Source organism: Rhinopithecus roxellana, chromosome 16 (assembly GCF_007565055.1).
Source record: "Rhinopithecus roxellana isolate Shanxi Qingling chromosome 16, ASM756505v1, whole genome shotgun sequence".
Classification (NCBI taxonomy): Eukaryota; Metazoa; Chordata; class Mammalia; order Primates; family Cercopithecidae; genus Rhinopithecus; species Rhinopithecus roxellana.
In genome coordinates, this window is record NC_044564.1 from 114,767,781 (window position 1) to 114,791,634 (window position 23,854).

Genomic DNA, 23,854 nt, shown 5'->3' on the forward strand with positions numbered 1-23,854 from the left:
AATAAATACTTTTTGAATGAATGAATATTTGGTGAGTATTCTTCCAGATGCTGTAAGGAAGTAGAAATTAGAAAGTCTCTTGCCCTCAAGAAGCTTGCTGTGTACATATGGCATTTTTTATCTTGTATTTTTAAAACTATAAGTCAAAATTTCTGTAAGAGAAGATTGCTAGGGAAATTCAAAAAAGAGAGATTTCTTCAGAATTAAAGAAAAACCTCCTGGAATGAGCTAGGTTATAAATCAAAATGATCAAGGGCCATGTTTTAGCTTTATCCTTAATTCTGGCACATTTTAGTGCATGATAAATGTTGAATAAATAATGGCAGGATTAGTACATATATAGAAAATGAGGGGGGGGGAAATAAAAGGAATTCCAGGGAATTACAGAACCCTGAAAATGCATACAAATGTCAAAGTGCTGAATTTTATTGAGGGGCTGGCCACGGTGGCTCACACCTGTAAATCCTGCCACTTTGGGAGCCTGAGGCGGGCGGATCACTTGAGTTCAGGAGTTTGAGACCAGCCTGGCCAACACGGTGAAACCCCATCTCTACTAAAAATACAAAAATTAGCTGGGTGTGGTGGTGCTTGCCTGTAATTCCAGCTACACTGGAGGCTGAGGCAGGAGAATCGCTTAAACCTAGGAGGTGGAAGTGAGCCGAGATTGTGCTACTGTACTCCAGTCTGGGCGACAGAGCAAGACTCTGTCTCCAAAAAAAAAAAAAAATAGATATATATATAGAGAGAGAGAGAGGAAAAGTGAGTAGGTCAGTTTCAGTGGAACATATGAATGTGAAGGAGAGTAGATTGAGATTAGTCTGGAAAGATAAGTCTGCAACAGATTTAAATGCCACATAGTGAGCTTAAAAATCAGTGTATTGATACCAAAAGTTGGGGGTGAAGATACCTAGGTTTCTTTTTGCAGGCAGAAATTAGTTCTTCGGAGGGCGGCCTTAGAAGCAAATTACAGCTTGAGAAGTACATGCAAATAGTATCTGCAGTACAAATACTGGTTTAGCTTGGAGTACCGGTTCATCAGCATCATCACTGTCAAATAGCAAGATTCAGATTCCTATGGGACATCTTCTGTATTTGGCTTGGCTAGGAAGAGAATTTTGCTTCCTTATATTTCTGGAAGGGAGCAACACACTTGCCTGACAAGTTCCCAGAGGTGTTTGAACAGTTATTATAGAATTTAAGTATTACTGAGGAGCACCATGCAATGACTGCTAAGGTCCTTCCAATTCTTAGTGGGATTCTGAGACGGGACACTCAGGTTTCAGTTTCAGGTGATCCACATATAGGTGAAGAAATGGCTCATCCATCTCTTTCCAGACCGAATTGTTTGGAGCCAGACTTCTCTTCTTAGCTGACTCAAGAAAGAGTAGCATCCAAGAGGGGCTCATTAAGCATCTGCAGTTGATAAAAATGAGAAGGAATTTTAGAATACTTTCATTCAACTGTTTCTCCTACCATTTCTCAATACTATTCTATCAGTGTGATGATATGGGCATTGATTGAAAATATCATAAAAACATTTTAGAGTATTTTGAGACCTAGTTCCAGTTAGAATTATTAGGAAAGGCACAATATACTATGGATCTTCAGAGCTCTTAAAACTAGATGATCACAAGGTCAGGACATCGAGACCATCCTGGCTAACACAGTGAAACTCCGTCTCTACTAAAAATACAATTAGCCGGGCGTGGTGGTGGGCGTCTGTAGTGCCAGCTATTCGGGAGGCGGAGGCAGGAGAATGGCATGAACCCAGGAGATGAAGCTTGCAGTGAGTGGAGATTGCACCACTGCACTCCAGCCTGGGCAACAGAGCGAGACTCCGTCTCAAAAAAAAAAAAAAAAAAAAAAAACAGAAACAAAACTAGACCTTGGAGGATGGCATGGATTTGTTGCACTAGAGATTGTAAGATGGGCATTTCAGACTTAAGAAACAATGCAGGCAAAGATACCAGACAGAAAAGTGTGGGATGTTTCCTAGGAGCACTAGAAACTTTTGGCCATTGGACTTGTTTGGCTGGAATATAAAGTACATATAGGCAGAAAAGGTAGGGTTTGGTTTTTTTGGTTTTTTTTGAGACAAAGTCTCACTCTTGCCCAGGCTGGAGTACAGTGGCATGATCATGGCACACTGCAGCCTTGACCTCCCAGGCTTAAAGCAATCCTCCCACTTCAGGGCCTCCCTCAGTAGCTGGCATTACAAGTGCATGACACCACACCCGGCTAATTTTCTGCTTTTTTGTAGAGATGGGGTCTCACTGTATTTCCCAGGCTGGTCTCAAACTCCTGGACTCAAGTGATCCTCCCACCTCAGCCTCCCAAAGCACTAGGATTGCCAGCATGAGCCACCATGCCTGGCCTAAAATCATTTTTAAGTTGATCTTATCTTACAGTTTGTTCCATTTCCCCTGATGTCATTTTATATGGAACTTGTCAAGGCTTCATGCCTTAGAGATTTAATTCACATAAAAAGTTTTGGTTTAGCATTTCAGACCACTTAAAAGTCAATAGCAGCCAGTATAATCTCTTCCCTTCTTCTACTTTTAGAAACAGGGATGAGTTTTGTTTACAATCTCTCTCCTCATATTTGTCACAAAACACGTATTTTCCAAAAGTATCTATGAAGGTAAATTTGGCCAGAAAATGTAAATGTTCAGATCTCCCAAGAGCTTTGTATTTTATACTCTAGGCTTCTCAGCCTCCCAAGGGCTTTGTGTTTTTATACTCTAGGCTTTTTTTTTTTTTTTTTTTTTTTAAGTTTTAACTCTAGGTGGAACTTTATGGATTATATAATTCAGTAGTCTTACAGTTAAGGAAAATGAAGCTCTAAAATATAAAATAACTTACCCAATATAGTATATGTCACCTGTGTCCTCTCTCACATTTAAACTAGTTCTTTGCCTTTATATTTTGTTTTTTATATAGTAATTACATGGTCCATTCATGTTTACTCAGAAGACATAGGTGACCTAGGGATTGGACAATGAGCATTTTAAAAATTGAGTTTGACTTTAGCATGTTTTCTCTTGCAAATAAATAGCCTTCAATGACTGTATAATTCATCACGTAATCACTTTCTCCAGGATCTGTCTTGCCTCAACAGGTTTCTCATCTCCTTTGCTGAGTTTGAACAGCTTAATAAGCTGGAGTGATGTAGAAAGATGAAATTTATGATAGAAGAGGATGACCTTCAACTGATATCTGGAGATAAAGTGTTTCTTTGTCTTATTCCTTCTTTTTAAGAGATGTGTGTGGGGGAGGGGGTTGTCTCACTATGCTGCCCAGGCTAGATTCAAAGTCCCAGGCTCCAGTGATCCTCTGAGTAGCTGGGACTGCAGGCATGCACCACTGCCCCCAGCTTATTCCTGTCTTGTTCTGATTATAATTAAATCACAGGTGTTTTGTTTTTGTTTTTTATCATTCCGTAAGTACAGTTAAAGTAAGATTCTCAGGGAAGCTCCTGAGTTATTGTCCTTTTTTGCTAAAATAGATATTTTTAGCCAAGAGCTTATGAGTAAAGAAGCTATTCCTACTGGCCAAACGCAGTGGCTCACGCCTGTAATCCCAGCACTTTGGGAGGCCGAGGCAGGCATATCACCTGAGGTCAGGAGTTCGAGACCAGCCTGGCCAACATGGTGAAACCTCATCTCTACTAAAAATACAAAAAATTAGCCAGGCGTGGTGGTGGGCACCTGTAATCCCAGCTACTCGGGAGGCTGAGGCAGGAGAATCGCTTGAACCCAGGAGGCGGAGCTTGCAGTGAGCTGAGATCGCACCAGTTACTCCAGCCTAGGTGACAAAAGCAAAACTCTGTCTCAAAAAAAAAAAAGCTATTCCTACTAATTCATAGCTTGTTTTATTATTTTAAAAAGTTGTCAATCCATGCAGCATTTCTTATTTGCCTAGATCATTGGCCACTCATAAATGAAGGCACTTAAAGTTTTAAGTGTAATTATTTGAAGTAGTTTTCTCCTTTATGTCTCTGACAGTTGGTTACTTTTGATGCAGCTTATTAGTCTGATGTATGAGTAATTCATCCACATAAATTCTGCTATTACTTCAGTATGGCATAGTTTGGCTTTTCTACATGAAAAGTGCTTCAGGGAAGGTATATAGTGAAGGAAGAGAAAATATCTCCATCTGTCAGGGTCAGAAAAAAACAAGATGAGAGAGAGAATAATATAAGGATTATTGAAATCTGCAGATAATCACTAAATTAATTCTTGGCCAATTCTATTAATATCCTTCTCAGCCCCAACATTGCTATGAAGAAAAGCAAGTGAGAATTTATTATAGATGATCCCTTGGAGTTATTATCAACAAAGGCAAAAGGCAAAACAGTAGCTAGGTTTTATTGGAGAAGTTTTAAAAAGATAAAATGTAAGATATGTGTGTGGGTGTGTGAGGTAAAGGTTATTATAATGGTGGGTTTGGGATAATTGCTTTCCTGAGTACAGACTATCCTTGTAAGACTACAATTGTAGCAAGTGCCATATGGACTACTGTCACTTGACAGACTTAATCTGGGGAGAACAATATGTGTTTGAATGTATATAATTATAAGGTATTTTACATTTCTTTTTTTTCTTGTTGACCTGACCTGTTTTCTTACTAACTCCACTGATCCTTTTACTTACCGTGTTTAATACATTGGTATGGCACAACTTTAGGAGTCTTTAAGTTTTTGCCAGTTCTGGCCGAGACCGATAGTTTAATCAAGCCTACCTTTTATAAGAGGAATTGATCACATTAAGTATACCTACGATCACTGCACCTCAAGAAAGACATAGGCAAGGGAAAGGCAGCTAGAATATCAAAAGGATTATATGGTTATAGTCATCCAATTATGGTCACATTTCTGTTGGTTAATTTGGGTTTGGTTTTGTTTGTTGTTGTTGGTTTTTTTGTTTTTCTTTTTTTTTTTAGTAGAGACGGGTTTCACCACGTTGGCCAGGCTGGTCTCAAACTCCTGACCTCAAGTGATCTACCCACCTCGGCCTCCCAAAGTGCTGGGATTACAGGTGTGAGCCATCGCGCCCGGCCTCTGTCAGTTAGTTTGGAATAGGAATATGAAGCCAGGACCCAGAGAATGAGTAGGAAACATTATAGCCTTCAAAGCAGAGTCTTCTCCCTAAAAATTTATCAAATTGTATTTCCCCTCCCACTTACTGGGAGCTACTATGTTTTTTCCAAGCAACTCCAATATATTGACCTAGAATGCCACTAAGTTCTTTTTTTTTTCTTTTTTTTTTTTAGACAAGGTATCATTCCTGTTGCCCAAGCTGGAGTGCATGGCGCAATCATGGCTCACTGCAGCAATGACCTCCCAGGATCAGGTCGATTCTCCCACCTGAGCCTCTTGAGTAGTTGGAACTACAGGCGCCTATCACCACACCTGGCTAACTTTTGTATTTTCAGTAGAGATGGGGTTTCTTCATGTTACCCGGGCGGGTCTGAAACTCCTGAGCTGAAGCGATCTGCCTGCCCCGGCCTTCCAAAGTGTTGGGATTACAGATGTGAGCCACTGTACCCAGCTCTAAGTTCTGTTTATTGCTGTATTATATCAAGGTCTCCCCTTTGTTATCCTACATCTCCTTTGCCACCACTCCTCCACAAAAGGTGTGTGGGATTTATTGAGCCATTAGGATAATTTTTTTTGTTTTGTTTTTTGAGACAGGGCCTCACCCTGTCGCCCACACTAGAGTGCAGTGGCGCAATCACCACTCACTGCAGCCGTGGCTTCCCAGGCACAAGTGATCTCCCACACGCTCTCAAGCTGGGACCACAGGTACACACCAGCATGCCTAGCTAATTTTTGTATTTTTAGTACAGACGAGGTTTCACCATGTTGCCCAGCCTGGTATCAAACTCCTGGGTTCAAGCGATCTGCCTGCCTCAGCTTCCCAAAGTGCTGGGATTATATGTGTGAGCTACCATGCCCAGCCATTACGATTTTTTTTTTTTTTTTTTTTGAGATGGAATCTTGCTCTGTCAACCAGACTAGAGTGCAGTGGCGTGATCTCAGCTCACTGCAACCTCCGCCTCCTGGGTTCAAGCGATTTTCCTGCCTCAGCCTCCTGAGTAGCTGGGACTACAGGCACGTGCCACCATGCTTGGCTAATTTTTTGTATTTTTAGTAGAGACAAGGTTTCACCATGTTAGCCAGGATGGTCTCGATCTCCTGACCTCATGATCTGCCTGCCTTGGCCTCCCAAAGTGCTGGGATTACAGGCGTGAGCCACCACACCCGGATGATAATTTTTATTTTATTTTATTTTATTTTATTTTATTTTATTTTATTTATTTTATTTTATTTATTGAGAAAGAATCTTGCTCTGTCGCCCAGTCTGGAGTGCAGTGGCACAATCTCAGCTCACTGCAACCTCCACCTCCTGTGTTCAAGTGATTATCATGCCTCAGCCTCCCGAGTAGCTGGAACTACAGACCACCATACCCAGCTAATTTTTAGTAGAGATGGGGTTTTGCCATGTTGGCCAGGCTGGTCTCAAACTCCTGGCCTCAAGTGATTCACCCGCCTCGGCCTCCCAAAGTGCTGAGATTACAGGTATGAGCCACCGTACCCGACCAAGATAATTTTAAAATTCACCTATAGGAGCAATCAAAACAAAGCCAGAGTCATTTCTCAGAGTGTCTGCTAACCCCATACAGGTCATCAAAAGGCAGGATTCACCCAGTTAAACTGGTTGCTTGATCATGTGGACATAGTCCATAAGCATGCATCCCTGTTTATGGTAGTGTACTGTCTTTGACCTTGAATTTTCTGTATAAGTGCTTGCCAAAAACTTACAGTTACCAATTATAAGTAATGAATATAGAAAGCAGAAGATAAACTAGATAGATTTCTCTTTGTTTAATGTTTTTACAAACCTAAAAAGGAATATGACCCTAATCATTTTAAGAATAAAGTCTTTCTTCCTTATCATGCAAGCCAGGAAAGACAGGCAGTCTCCAAAAGAATTGTCCGGGGCTCCAGATTATATCTGTCTGAGCTAGAGAAAAGAGCCCATGTGGCAGATGTATGACTACTTCTGTGTAGTCTTTTTGTGCAATCTAATCTCCATAGTCCCTATGGATTATTATATCTTATTCTTATTGTGCAATAGAAATAAGGCCAATACTCAATGCTAAGACTCAGAATAGGCATCAGAATTTAGCCATCTTGCTAATTTCCTAACTCCTGACCATAAATTCTTATGTATTTTTGTTAAAGATACTAGATTTTACAGACTGTGTCTATCTTGGAGGTGACAGGGCAGGTATAGGGAAAACTTTTTTGATAATCTTCGGAGGTTGACTATGAAAGACCCTTGACTATAAGGAGATTTTGAAAGCTATTTGGAAAAATATCATACCATACTTATTAAATGGGAGAGAGAGGAAAGCAACAGAAGTGCCGAGCTCTTCAACAGTCAATATAGCATGTGCTGTTTCCTATATTCAATAGCATTCAAAGCAACAGAAACAAGTTGGCACATAACCAACTTCAGGTACCTAACTGAAGATAAATGTTCCCTGGAAACTGAATAGTTTAAAGCCTTCCTGAGAAAGAAACTCCTTTTCTTAACTATTTTATGGGAACTAAATTCCACATAACCTCTTGCTTAATTTTTTAAAATAGTCAATTCCTAGACCATTTCTCATCTTCCTTAATAATCCAAGAAGATGGCCAGGCCATCTTTTATTTTATATCACTTGAACTCAGGAGGTGGAGGTTGCAGTGAGCGCTAAGATTGTGCCACTGCAGTCCAGCCTGGGTGACAGAGACTCCATCTCAAAAAAAAAAAAAGATCCAAGATAATTTCTGTGCTAGAAGGAATAGCTCTTATGAACTGTTCACATGAGTGTTCATAGCCACTGCATGGTCTCAGGAATCAGGACAGGCAGAAAGAGACTTGAAAGTAGTCCTTTTTTTTTTTTTTTTTTTTTCGAGACAGAGTTTTGCTCTTGTTGCCCAGGCTAGAGAGCAATGGCGCAGTCTCGGTTCACTACAACACAGCCTCCCAGGTTCAAGTGATTCTCCTGCCTCAGCCTCCCAAGTAGCTGGGATTACAGGCACCTGCCACCATGCCTGGCTAATTTTTGTATTTTTAGTAGAGATGGGGTTTCACGATGTTGGCCAGGCTGGTCTCAAACTCCTGACCTCAAGTGATCCTCCCACCTCGGCCTCCCAAAGTGCTGGGATTATAGGCATGAGCCACTGTGCCCAGTCTTGAAAGTAGTCTTGACTCGCATACTTTGTAGGAGAGAAGCTAACAGGCAAGTCAAGGGTTGTCTTAATAAAGTCAAGTGGGGAGAGAAACCCAGCTAATATTTTGATTAATGCCTTCTCCCACGAAGTTCACTTATTGGATTTTCCCTACGCAAAGTCTTTTATCCCCTAATATTCCACATAATGATAATAACTGCCATTTATCGGGCACTTTGGTAGATGCTTTATGTATGTTATCTCATATAATCCTCCCAAGAATCCTCCAAGTTGTACAGGCTGGAGACCAGCTCCAGAAAGGTTAAGTAACATTCCCAGGACATACAATCAGATCACCTTCCTTTTCTTTTAAAATTCACCTTCACCTTCCAAATTCTTTTTATAGATGTGTTCATTTATGTAGTTAAGTCCTGTCATTCCATTATTCTAATGCAAAGGTGACTCTCCAGTATTGAACTATTTTGAATTATGTTAAAGAAAACTAGTGTACCTCAATTGGCAAAAAAAAGTAAATGAAAGGGCAGTACAGTAATTCTAATCTTTCTTTGTTTTGGGGGGGTTTTTTGTTGTTGTTGTTCTTGTTGTTGTTTGAGTTGGAGTTTCACTCTTATTGCCTAGGCTGGAGTGCAATGGCAGGATCTTCGCTCACTGCAACCTCCACCTCCTGTATTTTTAGTAGAGATGGGGTTTCACTATGTTGGTCAGGCTGGTCTTGAACTCCTGACCTCAGGTGATCCACCCTCCTCGGCCTCCCAAAGTGCTGAGATTACAGGCGTGAGCCACCACACCTGGTCACAGTAATTCTAATCTTTCTACCCTAGTTATAAGCTCAACTTGGTAAATAAAATATTGTAGGTGGATTTTATCATCGATTAAAGGTTAGGAATCCTAAGGGTTTTGTTATTGTTTGTTTTTCAGTTCTGTCCCTGAATTATATATTCACATTTTTTTTGGTTACTATTTGTAACAGTGGTGAGAGCTGGTAGGCATTTGGGTCATTAGGGATCCACCCTCATGAGTAAATTAATGTCCACTCTCAGGAGTGAGTGAGTTATTGCTTTCACAGGAATGGATTCATTCCTGCAAGATTGGGTTGCTGTAAAGTGAGCGCATATCTCTTTGCACATGCCCACTTGCCTTTCTGCTTCTCTGCCAGAAGCCCTGCAGATGCTGGCACCATGCTCTTGGACTGTCCAGTCCCCAGAATCATGAGGCAAATAAACCTCTTTTCTTTGTAAATTACCCAGCCTGAGGTATTCTGTTATAGCCATACAAAACAGATTTAGACAGTATTGTTCTTTACAAAAATTTGTAAATTTGGCCTGGCATGGTGGTTCATGCCTGTTATCCCAGCACTTTGGGAGGCCAAGGTGGGCAGATCATTTGAGGTCAAGAGTTCAACACCAGCCTTGCTAACATGGTGAAACCCATCTCCACTAAAAATAAAAAATTAGGGCTGGGCATGGTGGCACATGCCTGTAATCCCAGCTACTAGGGAAGCTGAGGCCGGAGAATTGCTTGAACCTGAGAGGTGGAGGTTGCAGTGAGCCAAGATCACACCACTGCACTCCAGCCTGGGCGACACAGTGAGACTCCATCTAAAAAAAAAAAAAAAAAAAAAAATAGAGCAGAGATTGCTGTGACCCTGGATTTTAACTTATTTTTACATCAGTACCCATTTTTATTTTGGAAGAAGCTGAGCTTGAGTTATCTTAGATTAAAGCTACCAAAGGAAACAGGCTAAAAAGAACCAATGGTAGTTTACCTCCTATAAGTTGAATTTCTATTCTAGAGAGAATGGGTTAGGTGTGTTTGATTGCTTTAGAAGATAAAGTATCCAAATACATACAGCACATCACTGAAAATTTAAGTGGGAAGAGAAAAAAATGTCACTTTTATTTATTATGCTTTAATAATTAATTTGTAAGTTTTTCCTTTTTTGATGTCATTTAGCTTTGCATATTCCCGTGGGATCTTTTCCTAAAATAAAGCTTTTAGTGAGCTTAAGGACTTATCAGGATTGGTTTGTGTTTGAGCCTACAGTGTATGTTTATATATTAATCTCCAACGGCTTTGTACCTTCATATTCATACACCATTGGGTAAGCCTTGCATAGGATTCCATTACATTACATCCATTGTCTGCTGACAATGAGAGCAAGTAGATTCTGCTCTTATTCTATCTCCTAGTATATTTGGATGTGAAATATATCCTGCACAGATGACACTTCAAAACAGGTGCATACTTTGAAAGGTTTTCTGGAAATTTGTATATACCTTGTCCTGAGTCACTGATATGTCTGAAGAGATTTGATAATGTGTCATCATTGAGTAGATTTCTCTAATTGATAATAAGGGGCCTGAATAATTAAGAACCTGTGGGTCTTCAAAATTAGTTCATGGTAATAATTAATGTTATGAAAGTTCATCAAGGAAATCATCAGGGTTACAACTTTTAGGTAGTTTGTGGTACTATAGTCTTTTTGTTTGTTTGTTTGTTTTGTTTTTCTTTTTTGAGATGGAGTCTCAGTCTGTTGCCCAGGCTGGAGTGCAATGGCACAGTCTCGGCTCACTGCAGCCTCTGCCTCCTGGGTTCAAGCGATTCTCCTGCCTCAGCCTCCCAAGCAGCTGGGATGACAGGTGCCTGCCACTAGATCTGGCTAAGTTTTGTATTTTTAGTAGAGATGGGGTTTTTAGTCAGGCTGGTCTTGAACTGCTGACCTCAGGTGATCCGCTCACCTTGGCCTCCCAAAGTGCTGGGGTTACAGGGGTGAGCCACTGCACCTGGCCTAGTCTTGCTTTTTTAACAGTCCTTTACATGTTATCTTATATCCCAAAATGAAAATTATGACAGTTTCCCTTTCTAGCGTTTAGCCTTAAAACTCCTTGAGGAAAGACTCCATGTTCATTTCTTTATTTCCTTTGGTCTTAAGAAGGCACTCTTGCAAATATTCATTGCCTCTTCCTGACCAGGATTCATATTGATAATATGGAATGGAATAATCCTTTATGGTTTCTTATGCTATAATCATTTTTCAGACTCTTATTGGAAGAGAACAGTATTTGTGTCTTCTGCCTCTATCTTTTTATAAGGATGTGTTAATAGTCTTCCTGGCTAGCAAAAGTCTTTTCATTCTTACTACATTTGTTTGGTTCAATATCATAATTTATGATCACTCAGATGCCAGTGATCTCTCCATCCTACCATGATTACCTCTTTATCTGAAAACAGCTGCCCACCTGCCATTTGTCCCATCATTGACACTTTGAGCGTGGTCTTTATTTTATTGTGCATTGTATTTTTTAGTGTTTACTCTAAAAATGTTGTAGACAAAGACCCTGTTATGTATGTTTTTATACCTCCAATCTAATCTCTTTATGGTAATGGTATCAATAATACCAGATTGTTGAGCTCTGTAATTTTTTTTTTTTTTAAATGGAGTCTTGCTTTGCTGCCCAGGCTGGAGTGCAGCGGCATGATCTCTGCTCACGGCAACCTTCGCCTCCCGGGTTTAAGCAGTTCTCTGCCTCAGCCTCCTGAGAAGCTGGGATTACAGGCGCATGCCACCACGCCTGGCTATTTTTTGTATTTTTAGTAGAGACGGGGTTTCACTGTCAAGCTCTATAATTATAAAATAATTTAGTGTCTGGCATGAAAGGGGATCTTTGATTATGCCTACCTGATGCTTTGCCTTATCCTTCGCTAGAAATAAGAACCTATTTCTTAAGCCAGCTGTCATAGAACCATGGGGTAGGAGTTAACAAGGAGAAAATAGATAAATAGATGGCTCCCTGAATCGATATAAATTTCCTACCTACAGTCTTTTTTTTTTTTTTTTTTTTTTGAGACAGTCTCCTTCTGTCACCTAGGCTGGAGTGCTTGACTCACTGAAACCTCCACCTCCCAAGTTCAAGTGATTCTCATGCCTCAGCCACTCGAGTAACTGGGATTACAAGTGCACGCCACCACACCTGGCTAATTTTTTTGTTGCTTTTTTTTTTTTTTTTTTTTAGTAGAGATGAGGTTTCATCATGTTGGCCAGGCTGGTCTCAAACTCCTGGCCTCAAGTGATCTGCCCGCCTCAGCCTTCCAAAGTGCTGGGATAACAGGCATGAGCCGCTGTACCTGGCCAATTTCTTCTTTACCTCTTAGTAATTGTGTCTTATTTCTCGCTTATTTCCTTCACGACATGAAATTGTGTTTATTGTTTCTCTCCCTATTAGGAACCTTGTTTGTCATATTCACTGTTGAATTATTTTTTAGCACTTAGGTCAGAGTTTGGTGTGTAATAGCTTGATAAATATTTATTGAGTGCATGAATAATGAAAAGCATACTCGGTTTCATGAACATGAATACCTACTTGGAATTTTTAAAACCACTTTTTCTTCCACAGACTGGAGTTGAGGGACACATAAAGAGAATCCATCATAAAAAAAAAAAGAGAATCCATCAACACCTTCCCTTCCACACACCCCAGCTTCCCACTCTCCCACTCCAACTCTAGCTATAGGAGTTACTGCTTCTGGGCCAGGCACAGTAGCTCAAGCCTATAATCCCAGCACTTTGGGAGGCCGAGGCAGGCAGATCACTTGAGCTTAGGAGTTCAAGACCAGCCTGGCCAACATGGTGAAACCCCGTCTCTACTAAAAATTAAAAAATTAGCCAGGTGTGGTGGCACACACCTGTAATCCCAACTACTCAGGCAGCTGAGGCACGAGAATCGCTTGAATCCAGGAGGTGAAGGTTGCAGTGAGCCGAGATCACGCCACTGTACTCTAGCCTGGGCAACAATGCAAAACTCTGTCTCAAAAATAAAAAAATAAATTTAAAGAAAAGGGAATTATTGCTCCTTGGTTTATGTCTTAGATGACTTTTGCAGCAATACAGTGATGTGGTAGTAAAGAAACAAGGCTGAATTTGCAGTTGTCTAGACTTAATTTAATATATAGAGTATCCAATTTATACCTTGTTTTTCATGTTCTCCACTCTAATGTCCTGGTAGGATTGAAATTATATCTAAAGTCTGAGCACACTGCTTGCCTAGAGCCACAGTAGACCTTTCTTCAAATTTAAATTAGCTGAAGGCTGGTTGTCCTGTATGTGAAAATGTAATCAAAATATCCAGATTAGGCACAGGCCATCCCAATTAGGTGAATTATCTGAAGTCCTTGCTTTTTATCTGCTGACATTTGTGATTAGAAAGCCTTAAAGCAGTTAAATTTCATTAACGGCGTTCATTTGTATCTTATTACAGATTGTTTCCTGCAATCCAAAGAAGCTGCTTTTCTTCTTCTTATCTAATATTTAAGTTTGAACATATATTAAGCAATACCTGTTAAAGGAACTATACTGGCTGGGCACAGTGGCTTACTTGGGTAATCCCAACACTTTGGGAGGCCAAGGCAAGAGGATTGCTTGAGCTCAAGAGTTTGAGACCTGCCTGGGCAACATGAGACCTCATCTGTACGTAAAACAAAAAATTAGCTAGGCATGGTGGTAGTGGTGGACTAAGCTAAGGCCTGTGATTCTACCTACTCAGGAGGCTGAGGTTGAGGCTGCAGTGAGTTGCACTCCAGCCTGGGTGACAGAGCAAGACCCTGTCTCAAAAAAAAAAAAAAAAAAAGGAACAATTCTGCAGAATAAGGAAGGATTAGGCATCTGTAGCCCTACACGTAAACCCTTTCTGCTACAGTCTCCAAAAGTGATCTCTATTAGCATGAGTTCCTTCTCTCTCCATCTGTAGATTATGAAAAATAATTCTGAATAAAGATGCTAGGAGAGCATTCATTTATTAGACAAATTCCATATAGACAAAGTATTTACCAAGAAACAAGTCCAGGAGCAGGGAACCACCAGGTTGCCTGGTGAACCAGCCTAGGTCAGAAATGGAGCAGGTCAAAACTCCTGTATTGATCAGTAGTGGGATCATGCCTGTGAATAGCCATTGCATTTCAGCCTGGGCAAAATGGCAAGATTCCATCTCTAAAAATTAAAAAAGAAAAAAGAAACAAGATTTTTATATCCTTAAATTATTATATATAATTATTTCTCTTAAAAGAATCTTCTGCTGACCCTCAACTTTTCCTGGAAAAAATGGATCATTCCCACCATATGGGGATGAGCTATATGGACTCCAACAGTACCACGCAACCTTCTCACCATCACCCAGCCACTTCAGCCTCACACTCCCATGGTGGAGGAGACAGCAACATGATGATGATGGTGAGTGCCATAGGAGGGGCAACGCAGGCCCTTTCCCACCCACTTGGGTAATAGAAATAATGGAATTTTAGTGTTGGAAGCTTATTATCTTTAAAGGTCAGTTTACCAGTGAGGATAACCAAAGCAGACCCAAGCAAGTAATTTGCCCAAGATTACATGGCAGGCTACTTACAGAGTCACACCAGAACCAAGATTTTAGGCTTCTTTCTTTGGTAGTCCCTTCTAAAATCAACTCTTTTCTGAATTAAGTTCTGGTCTTTATACCTTGTGTGGAAAAGAGAGAAAGACAAAAGTTGGCCAGGCGCAGTGGCTCATGCCTATAATCCCAACACTTTGGGAGGTCAAGGCAGGTGGATCACGAGGTCAGGAGATCGAGACCATCCTGGCTAACACGGTGAAACCCTGTCTCTACTAAAAATACAAAAAATTAGCCAGGCATGGTGGCATGCGCCTGTAGTCCCAGCTACTTGGGAGGCTGAGGCAGGAGAATCGCTTGAAACCCGGAGGTGGAGGTTTTAGTGAGCTGAGATCTCACAACTGCATTCCAGCCTGGGCGACAGAGAGAGAATCTGTCTCAAAAAAAAAAAAAAAAAGAAAGAAAGAAAGATAAATGTTGATGGTGGGGGCCCCGCAGAGTACTCATGCTCAGTGCCTGTGGTAGTAACACTAAAATGAGGGCTTCCCACTCACGTGAGTGTCTCTTCTTACTATCCAGATCTTCTATTTTTAAATGTTCTAAGCTTCTTTGCCCCAAATTCTCATTTAGAATTTTCATTCATCTCTAACTGACTTGTTTTGGTTTTCTGGCAGCCTATGACCTTCTACTTTGGCTTTAAGAATGTGGAACTACTGTTTTCCGGTTTGGTGATCAATACAGCTGGAGGTGAGTAAGCCATCAGGTAGTGCTGGAAGGTGATAGTCACATGAGAGACAGTGACAAATAATTTGGAAGTCCAGCACCTGTTTCTGTCCTAACTACTGAGTCAACATGGTAATGATGCATAACCATCTTGGTTCCTATTTCCTACCTAGAAGGTAGGTACTTTTTTGGTCCTCTGGTAAACCTCTGTTAACTAACCTGTATGTTTTGGAGCTCTAAAAAATAATTTAGATACCAGACAGAAGTCTTTTGCAATCCATTTTCTTTCATTCTTTTCCAGAGTGTTTACTTTTTTTTTTTTTGAGATGGAGTTTCATTCTTGTCACCCAGGCTGGAGTGCAATGGCAGCTATCTTGGCTCACTGCAATCTCCGCCTCCCAGGTTCAAGCTATTCTCCTGCCTCAGCCTCCCAAGTAGCTAGAGTTACAGGCACCCACCACCATGCCCAGCTAATTTTTGTATTTTTAGTAGAAACGGGGTTTTGCCATGTTTGCCAGGCTGGTCTCGAACTCCTGACCTCAGGTGATCCACCCACCTCGGCCTCCCAAAGTGCTGGGATTACAGGCATGAACCACCATGCCTGGCCTCAGAGTGTTTACTTATTTAATAAGTTATTAGTCCTGGACATAAGACTAAGTCAAGTTAAATACCACAAAATAACTCTAAGTTTAAAACTATTGCTCTAATACAATACTTAAATTTTACGATAAATTAAGTGCCACAAAGAGTGAAATGACTTGCCTTCAATCATAGAGTTAATATGTCAGAGCTAGGACAAGGACACAGACCTTCCAGAGCTACCTAGACCAGTGTTCTTTTAGTCTACCAAACTATGGCCCACATCCTTCCTGATTCTTGGCATGGCCCATCTTAGTCACTCCTAGTTTTGAGGTAGATGATTACCCATCTCTTTGTGTCTATTATGTTGTATGGTATACTTTAAATTTAACTTGCGCAAACTCAGTAGTCAGTTGGACTGCCTTAGGTACCAGATGTCTCTTTGGAGCCATAAAATCAATTTGTTTTGGGAAGAAGGAGAGCATTTAGTTCAGGTAATGTGTTAAATTAGCAGTTCGAATACATTTATGTCATTACCAACACTTCACAGTGTGAAAGACTTAGAATTGAAATGCCTATTCAGGAAATGTAGTCAGCCACTTATAAAACTAAATTGTTTTATTCCCTGTTTACATATTCTACACTGTGTGTTTCAGTGTAACAAACCTAATTTAATGACATCAAGCAGTCTGACCAAAAGGTTATTGTTCTGATTTTTTTTCTTATCTTAATCAGAAAGTAAACATGTTCTTGGCAGAGGCAATAGTTTTCAGTTACACCATCTTAGCTGTTCTCCTCTCTGGGCAAGAGAAGAGGGAATAATATAATGTCTTCAAAAACTGAGAGTAGAATTTTTTGTGTGTGTCTTTCTAGCTGGACAGCACATTGGCTAATGATTTTGCCCATGTTTGACAGTACCACCATATTTTCCTTCCATACTTAGAAATGGCTGGAGCTTTTGTGGCAGTGTTTTTACTAGCAATGTTCTATGAAGGACTCAAGATAGCCCGAGAGAGCCTGCTGCGTAAGTCACAAGTCAGCATTCGCTACAATTCCATGCCTGTCCCAGGACCAAATGGAACCATCCTTATGGAGACACACAAAACTGTTGGGTAAGAACTGAACAGATCCAGATGAAGCCCTAAAGAGCTTGATCAGTTAAGCAGCAAAGCGCAGCTATGTGATCAGCAGCAGCCCTCTTCTTGAGTTAGGAGTTCTGTATGACCTTGATCAAAACTGTCCTTAGAGGTTTGGGTTTGTAGGTCATGAGCAGGCCAAAGGAGGAATGAGAGGAAGTATTCTGCAAATATGAATATTTGTTCTGAGTTGTAGGTATTGGCCACTTCAGAAGAAGGGAAGTGAAGAAGCCATATTTTAAAATATTTACCAAAATAATAATGAACAAGTTAAGAAATTCAGGTCAAGATATAAAAGAATGGCAGATTGCAGTTGATTCTATAAAATTATACCTAGTCAGCTCTGTCCTCTTTTTGTTTACAATATAAGACTGTATTGATTTCTGTGTTCTGTCTAAGAAAGTATTTGGGTAATTATTGGTTTTTCCCATGGATTGGCAAATGTTTTTTGAGACTGTTTTAATAAAAATGTAAGTCTTAAAACCAAATTGGACCTTAAGAAATCCTATAGACCGACATCCTGCTTTCATTTGTTTTTTTTTTTTTTTTTTTTGAGACGGAGTCTGACTGTGTCGCCCAGGCTGGAGTGCAGTGGCGCGATCTCGGCTCACTGCAAGCTCCGCCTCCCAGGTTCATGCCATTCTCCCGCCTCAGCCTCCGAGTAGCTGGGACTACAGGCGCCCGCCACCACACCCGGCTAATTTTTTGTATTTTTAGTAGAGACGGGGTTTCACCATGTTAGCCAAGATGGTCTCGATCTCCTGACCTCGTGATCCGCCCGCCTCGGCCTCCCAAAGTGCTGGGATTACAGGCTTGAGCCACCGCGCCCGGCCTCATCCTGCTTTCAAACAAGCAGTGTTATTTATTTCCATTGTACTGATGAGCTTACTGAGGCCCAGGGGATGAATAGCCAGGTCTCCTTATCCCTAATTAAGTAATTTCTTCTGTACTACCCAACCCACGATTCTATTTTTTTTTTTTTTTTTTTTTTTTTTTTTTTTTTCCTGGAGACAAGGTCTCCCTCTATTGCCCAGGCTGAAGTGCAGTGGCACGATCTTCACTCACTGCGACCTCTGCCTTCCAGACTCAAGTGGTCCTCCCACCTCAGCCTCCCAAGTAGCTGGAACTACAGGCATGAGCCACAACACCCAGCTAATTTTTTTTATTTTTTGTAGAGACAAGGTTTTGCCATGTTGCCCAGGCTGGTCTGAAACTCCTGAGCTCAAGCAGTCAGCCCACCTCAGCCTCCCAAAGTGCTGGGATTAAAGGCATTAGCCACCACCCCCAGCCTCTGTTTCCGTGTTTGTAAAATGTAAACTTTACAAAGGTGGGAAGCCTAAAAACATTCGGGCAGATGAGCGTGAGAGGGTTTACGCTTCCCTTTCAGGATCTAAGGTGGAGATAAGTCTAGATTACTGCTCGTCCTTTTCTCCTTCTCCGGAAAAGGGTTCCTCCTCACAGCCATATCTGACCAATGTTTATAAGCCTGACAGCCCTGTGCTGTTTCATTTCCATGGACCAATCAAAGAACATTCAAGTACCTGTGAGTTGCCAGAGTGGCTGTCCAGTTCCAGCTGAGCTCATGGCAAAAACTCTTCCCTCTTTCTCCTGATCTGCAGAACTCCTAGGAGTCCCTGATTGTTGTGTCCCTGTTTACTCTCCAGGCAGCAGATGCTGAGCTTTCCTCACCTCCTGCAAACAGTGCTGCACATCATCCAGGTGGTCATAAGCTACTTCCTCATGCTTATCTTCATGACCTACAACGGGTACCTCTGCATTGCAGTAGCAGCAGGGGCCGGTACAGGATACTTCCTCTTCAGCTGGAAGAAGGCAGTGGTAGTGGACATCACAGAGCATTGCCACTGATGTCAAACTCTGGCGTGGCCTTATCGATTGCAGTGGGAAGCTGTTCAAGACTTGAAGATGTGATTTCCTGCTCCAATCATCCCTTCTTGCTCCTCTTTGTGCACGTACACACACACACAAACACAGACACACACACACACACACACACACACACACACACACACACACACACACACACACACACACCCTGCTCAACAGAGGTTTAGTTTACAGTCTCTGAGCTAAAGTAGTAACCTCCCAAATTGTTTTTTCTAATAAGCTGAGTTTCCCATTTCTTTTAAGGAGAAGCCACCCATGAAATGTCTTTTCCTTCTCCATCATCTTAGAGCCACGTTATATGTTCTTGTCTAATCCATGTAGCTTTTTGTTCAATGACTTGATCATCTGCTTCCTTTTTGAACTTTTAACAGATAGTAAGTAAATTTGGTAGTTTTTTCCCTGGGTCAGCGATGGAAAGGGGTTAACTTCAGCCAGGATTGATGGCAGCTGAGGGAAAGTCTTGCCCAACTAAACCCAGAACTCAAACTTAACATTAGAAAATAAGGTCCAGGGCTGGACACAGTGGCCCACGCCTGTAATCCCAGCACGTTAGGGGGCCAAGGCAGGCTGGATCACCTGAGGACAGGAGTTCGAGACTAGCCTGGCCAACATGGTGAAACCCCGTCTCTACTAAAAATACAAAAATGAGCTGGGCGTGGTGGCGGGCGCCTGTAATCCCAGCTACTCAGAAGGCTGAGGCAGGAGAATCACTTGAACTTAGGAGGTGGAGGTTGCAGTGAGCCAAGATGGCGCCATTGCACTGCAGCCTGGGCAACAAGAGTGAAACTCCATCTCAAAGAAAAAGAAAAGAAGGTCCAATTTTTGGATTCAATGAGTGGGAAATACATTGTGCCTTTGTCCAGATGTGATGCATTATACCAAAATCTTAGTAGTGTGCAGAGGGGTGGTTTCAGACTAAATACAGGCTTAGAGCTTGCAGAGTGTGTATTCTTGGATGGCTGACTCATCAACCTGCATTCCCACTTAACTTTGATTAGCATGAACTTGCCAATCAAAAAATGACAATCAGTTTTAGAAAATAGAAATAGATATTTTTAAATAAAACCATTCGCAGTTTACTTTGGCTTGATACCTTGGTTTGTCCCAGCTGAAGTGAAGCAAAAGAGTTTGAATTATTTTTCCCATTAGTGTTTTCACGTGTCTGCCTCTAAAACAGTGATTTTCAAGCTTTAGCGTGCATCAGAATCACCTGTAGGGCTTGTTAAATCACTAATTGCTGGGCCTCAACCCAAAAGCCCCCAGAGTGGCACTTCTGAGTTCCTGCTCATGTTACAAGGGACCACACTTTGAGAATCTCTGCTTTAAGCTAAGGAAATATTGCCTGGTGGGCTGGCTGCCTGATACTGGGCATGGAAATTTGAATTGCTGATTGGTAGATGGTGTGTCTGGACTTAACTCATGTAGTAAATACTGCTGATCAATACCTAATCATTCCACATTTATTGTGTGTATACCCAAGCATACATGTGTGAAGGGCTATAGCCAAAGTGTTTTTACTAGCCTGTATGAAGTCACTAGTCCTTATTTTTAAAGGTCTGTGGTTTCTTGGAAGTAATTTGATTGTTGAGAGAGACCTTTGATCTGCAGTGTAAATCTACCAGTCATGGGCCAGAAGGGCAAAAGCCCAGCTTTCTCTTTGGAAAGACTCAGGGTGTGGTTTGCTGATGGCCAGATTTTCCTCAGGCTCCAACAACTGTGCTCATACCAAGCAGATCCTCATCCTCCATATAACCATCTTTGTTATTCGTGGGGGTTTAATTACATTACAAGTGGCCAAAACCCCTGTTCTCAGTGAAGAACCACATTGGATTTTTATTCTGTTCAGTTGTAGTCTACACTGCAGTCTTATTCCCAGTTCAAACTACCTCTTTAAATTGATTTGTCTTGTGCTGGTCTGTTAAATCCTGCCCTTCTTGGTGCTAGATCCAGTTGTGCCTCAGGGCAGAGGAAACAAAACACAGCTATCCTGTTGGCCTGTGTCGTGGTTTTATAGTTTGTACTTTCTCCGTGGGTGCCAGTTAAATATTGGAGAGCAAGGAATGTGTACTTGTATGGCTTTGAACCAAGAGAGGGTTATAAGCCTACTGGATTGAAGTTAAAATCCAAGAACCAACATTTAGAGCTTTGTGCTTTTCTCTCATTCCATCACCTTGTAATGATGATACTTAACATGAGCAGGGTGAATGACAGGTACTGACAAAGTCCAACAAAAAGGTGTAATACAGCCTATTGTCTCAAGCCAAGGAATCTTAAAACCATGATAAATAAATAGGAATCAATAGTTAGTAGTGACACTGGTGCTCTCTAGAAATCTCAGCATGAACTGCTATAGAATACCCTCCCAGCAACAGAACCTTATCAGTAAGGCCAGCTAGACCCAATGGCTCATGCCTGTAATCCCAACACTTTGGGAGGCCAAGGTGGGAGGACGGCTTGTGTCCCGAAGTTCGAGACAGGCCTGGACAACATAGTGAGATCCCATCTCTATAAAAAATCAAAAATTAGCCAGGCATGGTGGTGCACACCTGTAGTCCTGGCTACTTGGGAGACTGAGGCAGGAGGATTGCTTTTGCCCTGGAGGTCGAGGCTGCAGTGAGCCATGATTGTGCCACTGTACTCAGCCCGGGTGACAAAGCAAGACCCTGTCTCAGAAAAAAAAAAAAAAGAAAATTCAAGGCCAGTTAAGACAAAATGCTATGACTGAAATTCACAGAAATATCAGTTTAGATTAGGTCTTCAAGTATCCGGGATACAGATACAGGTATTAAAACCTGAATTTCAGAGATTCTTAGACTGGGTGCCAAAGGATGAAGCTAGTGAAGGAGAAAAAGCTTAAATTCCATCTTGAGCTCTTGGATTATGATAATACAATGATCGCATTAACTTTTCATTTCTGTTGTTCATTTGGAATTTAATGCTTGACTTCTTTGTTCATTTTGAATCTAAATTTCTCTTTTCTTTCTTCCCCATTCACATCTATTAGAAGACTGTATCACCATTTCTTCGGCCCCCTTACTCTGCTGTCCTTTCCCTTTTCTTTCAGTTTTTTTTTATCTCATGTCTAGTGTATTACATCTCCATAGCCCTCCTGATGCAGTAGACAGTGCTATGCTATGGATATAAATATCAACCAGAAATTGGCATTTATAAACCTGTTAGAGACTTTAACCATGCTTCAAGAGGCAGTTGCCGCACTGGAATTTCTATAAGGATGGTACCCTTCCCAGAGTTACAGAATCTTAGTTGCTGTCTCTAGTCTATGATGGAGGAACTCCCAGCATCCCCATTGCCCACAAATGGAATCCTCACTGTATCCACTAGGAAATTAGAAATTAAGGTTTCTTCACTACTTCTATGGTAGGGTTGTCTGAAATTCCCTTTCAGGCTGTGGGTACTGGTCTTCCGTTCTAGTCAGAAGGGGTTCCTTATAAGGAGCACGAGGAGGGGAGTACACTTTCGTATCATTTAATTTTGATCCTGCCGTCTCCAGCTGCTCCTTCAAAAGATACATCAAAAGATACAAACTCGGCCGGGCACAGTGGCTCACACACTTTGGGAGGCCGAGGGGGGCGCGGATCACCTAAGGCCAGGAGTTTGAGACCAGCCTGGCCGACATGGTGAAACCCCATCTCTACTAAAAATACAAAAATTAGCCGGGCTTGGTGGCTCATGCCTGTAATCCCAGCTACTCTGGAGGCTGAGGCAGGAGAATCGCTTGAACCTGGGAGGGACAGGTTGCAGTGAGCCAAGATGGTGCCATTGCACTCCAACCTGGGCAACAAGAGCAAAACTCTGTCTCAAAAAAAAAAAAAGATACAAAGTCTGCATTTGATATAATGCCTTAATTACTGGGTCTACAATTAATGTTGACTGTTTTAGATTGTAAGCTCCTAGAGAGCAGTATTGCTGTAGTAGGAATGTTTTAACAGTGTCATATGAAAACGAACAAAATAAATATTTTGATTTTGTGATTCTATGCAAGTTTTTCTGCCCAGAGTGATAATGCAATGAGCTAGTCTCTTCATAGGCTGCATAGATTCTGGCCATTACCATCAGTTTTTAAGATGTCAGTATTTTAGGTGGTATGATCCTTTCAGGTTTTCATCTCACTTTCCTCTTACTCTACTTAAAATGACATGCCTGGTACATGCTAGAAGATCCATGTGACCTTCTGCACAGGAGACAGGGTCTTCATGAAGCCAGAAGTATTTCAGTATACTGAAGATTCCTGAATTTAAAAGCCAACTTTTGTCACATCATAATCCCTTCTGTGTTTCTGCTGTGAGGCAAGAGGCTCTGAGCTGGGCCTGTAGGAAGTTTACCGCCAAACCTTGAGATGCACAGTGACCCTGCCAGTCCCTTTGGTAATGCCAAAATGCTGACGTTACTTGCTTTTCCCACTGGCCGCCAGTGGGTATCTTGCCATCAGCACCATTCGTAGTCTCTTAGTGTAGTATCATGAACATGGACTTAGAGGAGTCAATGGGTTTGGATTCTGGCTCCACCACTTACTAGCAGTATGACCTTAGGAAGTTAGTCTAATGATCCCTAAGCCTTAGTTTTCTTTGAGATGGAGTCTCGCTTCGTCACCTAGGCTGGAGTGCAATGGTGCAATCTCACCTCACTGCCACCTCCATCTCCCGGGTTCAAGTGATTCTCCTGCCTCAGCCTACCAAGTAGCTGGGGCTACAGGCACATACCATCATGTCTGGCTAATTTTTTATTTTTAGTAGAGACAAGTTTTCACCATGTTGGCCAGGCTGGTCTTGAACTCCTGAGCTCAAGTGATCTGCCCGCCTCGGCCTCCCAAAGTGCTGGGATTGGGAAAGGTGTGAGCCACTGTGCCCAACCATAACACCTGTTTGAATCAGGCACCCAGCACAAAATAT

The 23,854-nt window shown here is 41.6% G+C and overlaps 1 protein-coding gene and 1 long non-coding RNA gene across 3 annotated transcripts in view; one reads left to right on the forward strand and one right to left on the reverse strand.

The window, feature by feature from the left end:
• Positions 1-22,941, forward strand: part of SLC31A1 (solute carrier family 31 member 1) — a 41,928-nt gene extending 18,987 nt beyond the window's left edge. The window contains exons 2-6 of one of the 2 annotated variants that reach the window (XM_030919509.1): positions 13,498-13,706; positions 14,302-14,465; positions 15,276-15,348; positions 16,847-17,015; positions 18,704-19,003. In XM_030919509.1, coding sequence (XP_030775369.1) covers positions 14,337-14,465; positions 15,276-15,348; positions 16,847-17,015; positions 18,704-18,905 — 573 coding nt within the window. In that variant the 5' untranslated portion in view covers positions 13,498-13,706; positions 14,302-14,336 and the 3' untranslated portion in view covers positions 18,906-19,003. Of the gene's footprint in view, positions 1-13,497; positions 13,707-14,301; positions 14,466-15,275; positions 15,349-16,846; positions 17,016-18,703 lie in introns of both variants that reach the window. The other variant, XM_010370464.2, reaches the window with a different exon arrangement.
• Positions 859-18,806, reverse strand: LOC115893934. Its single transcript, XR_004053967.1, has 5 exons — positions 18,581-18,806; positions 14,638-14,729; positions 14,067-14,225; positions 2,863-2,984; positions 859-1,413 (listed from the first exon to the last, which is right to left on the reverse strand). It is a non-coding gene; the product is annotated as an uncharacterized LOC115893934 (long non-coding RNA).
• Positions 22,942-23,854: the final 913 nt, after the last annotated feature.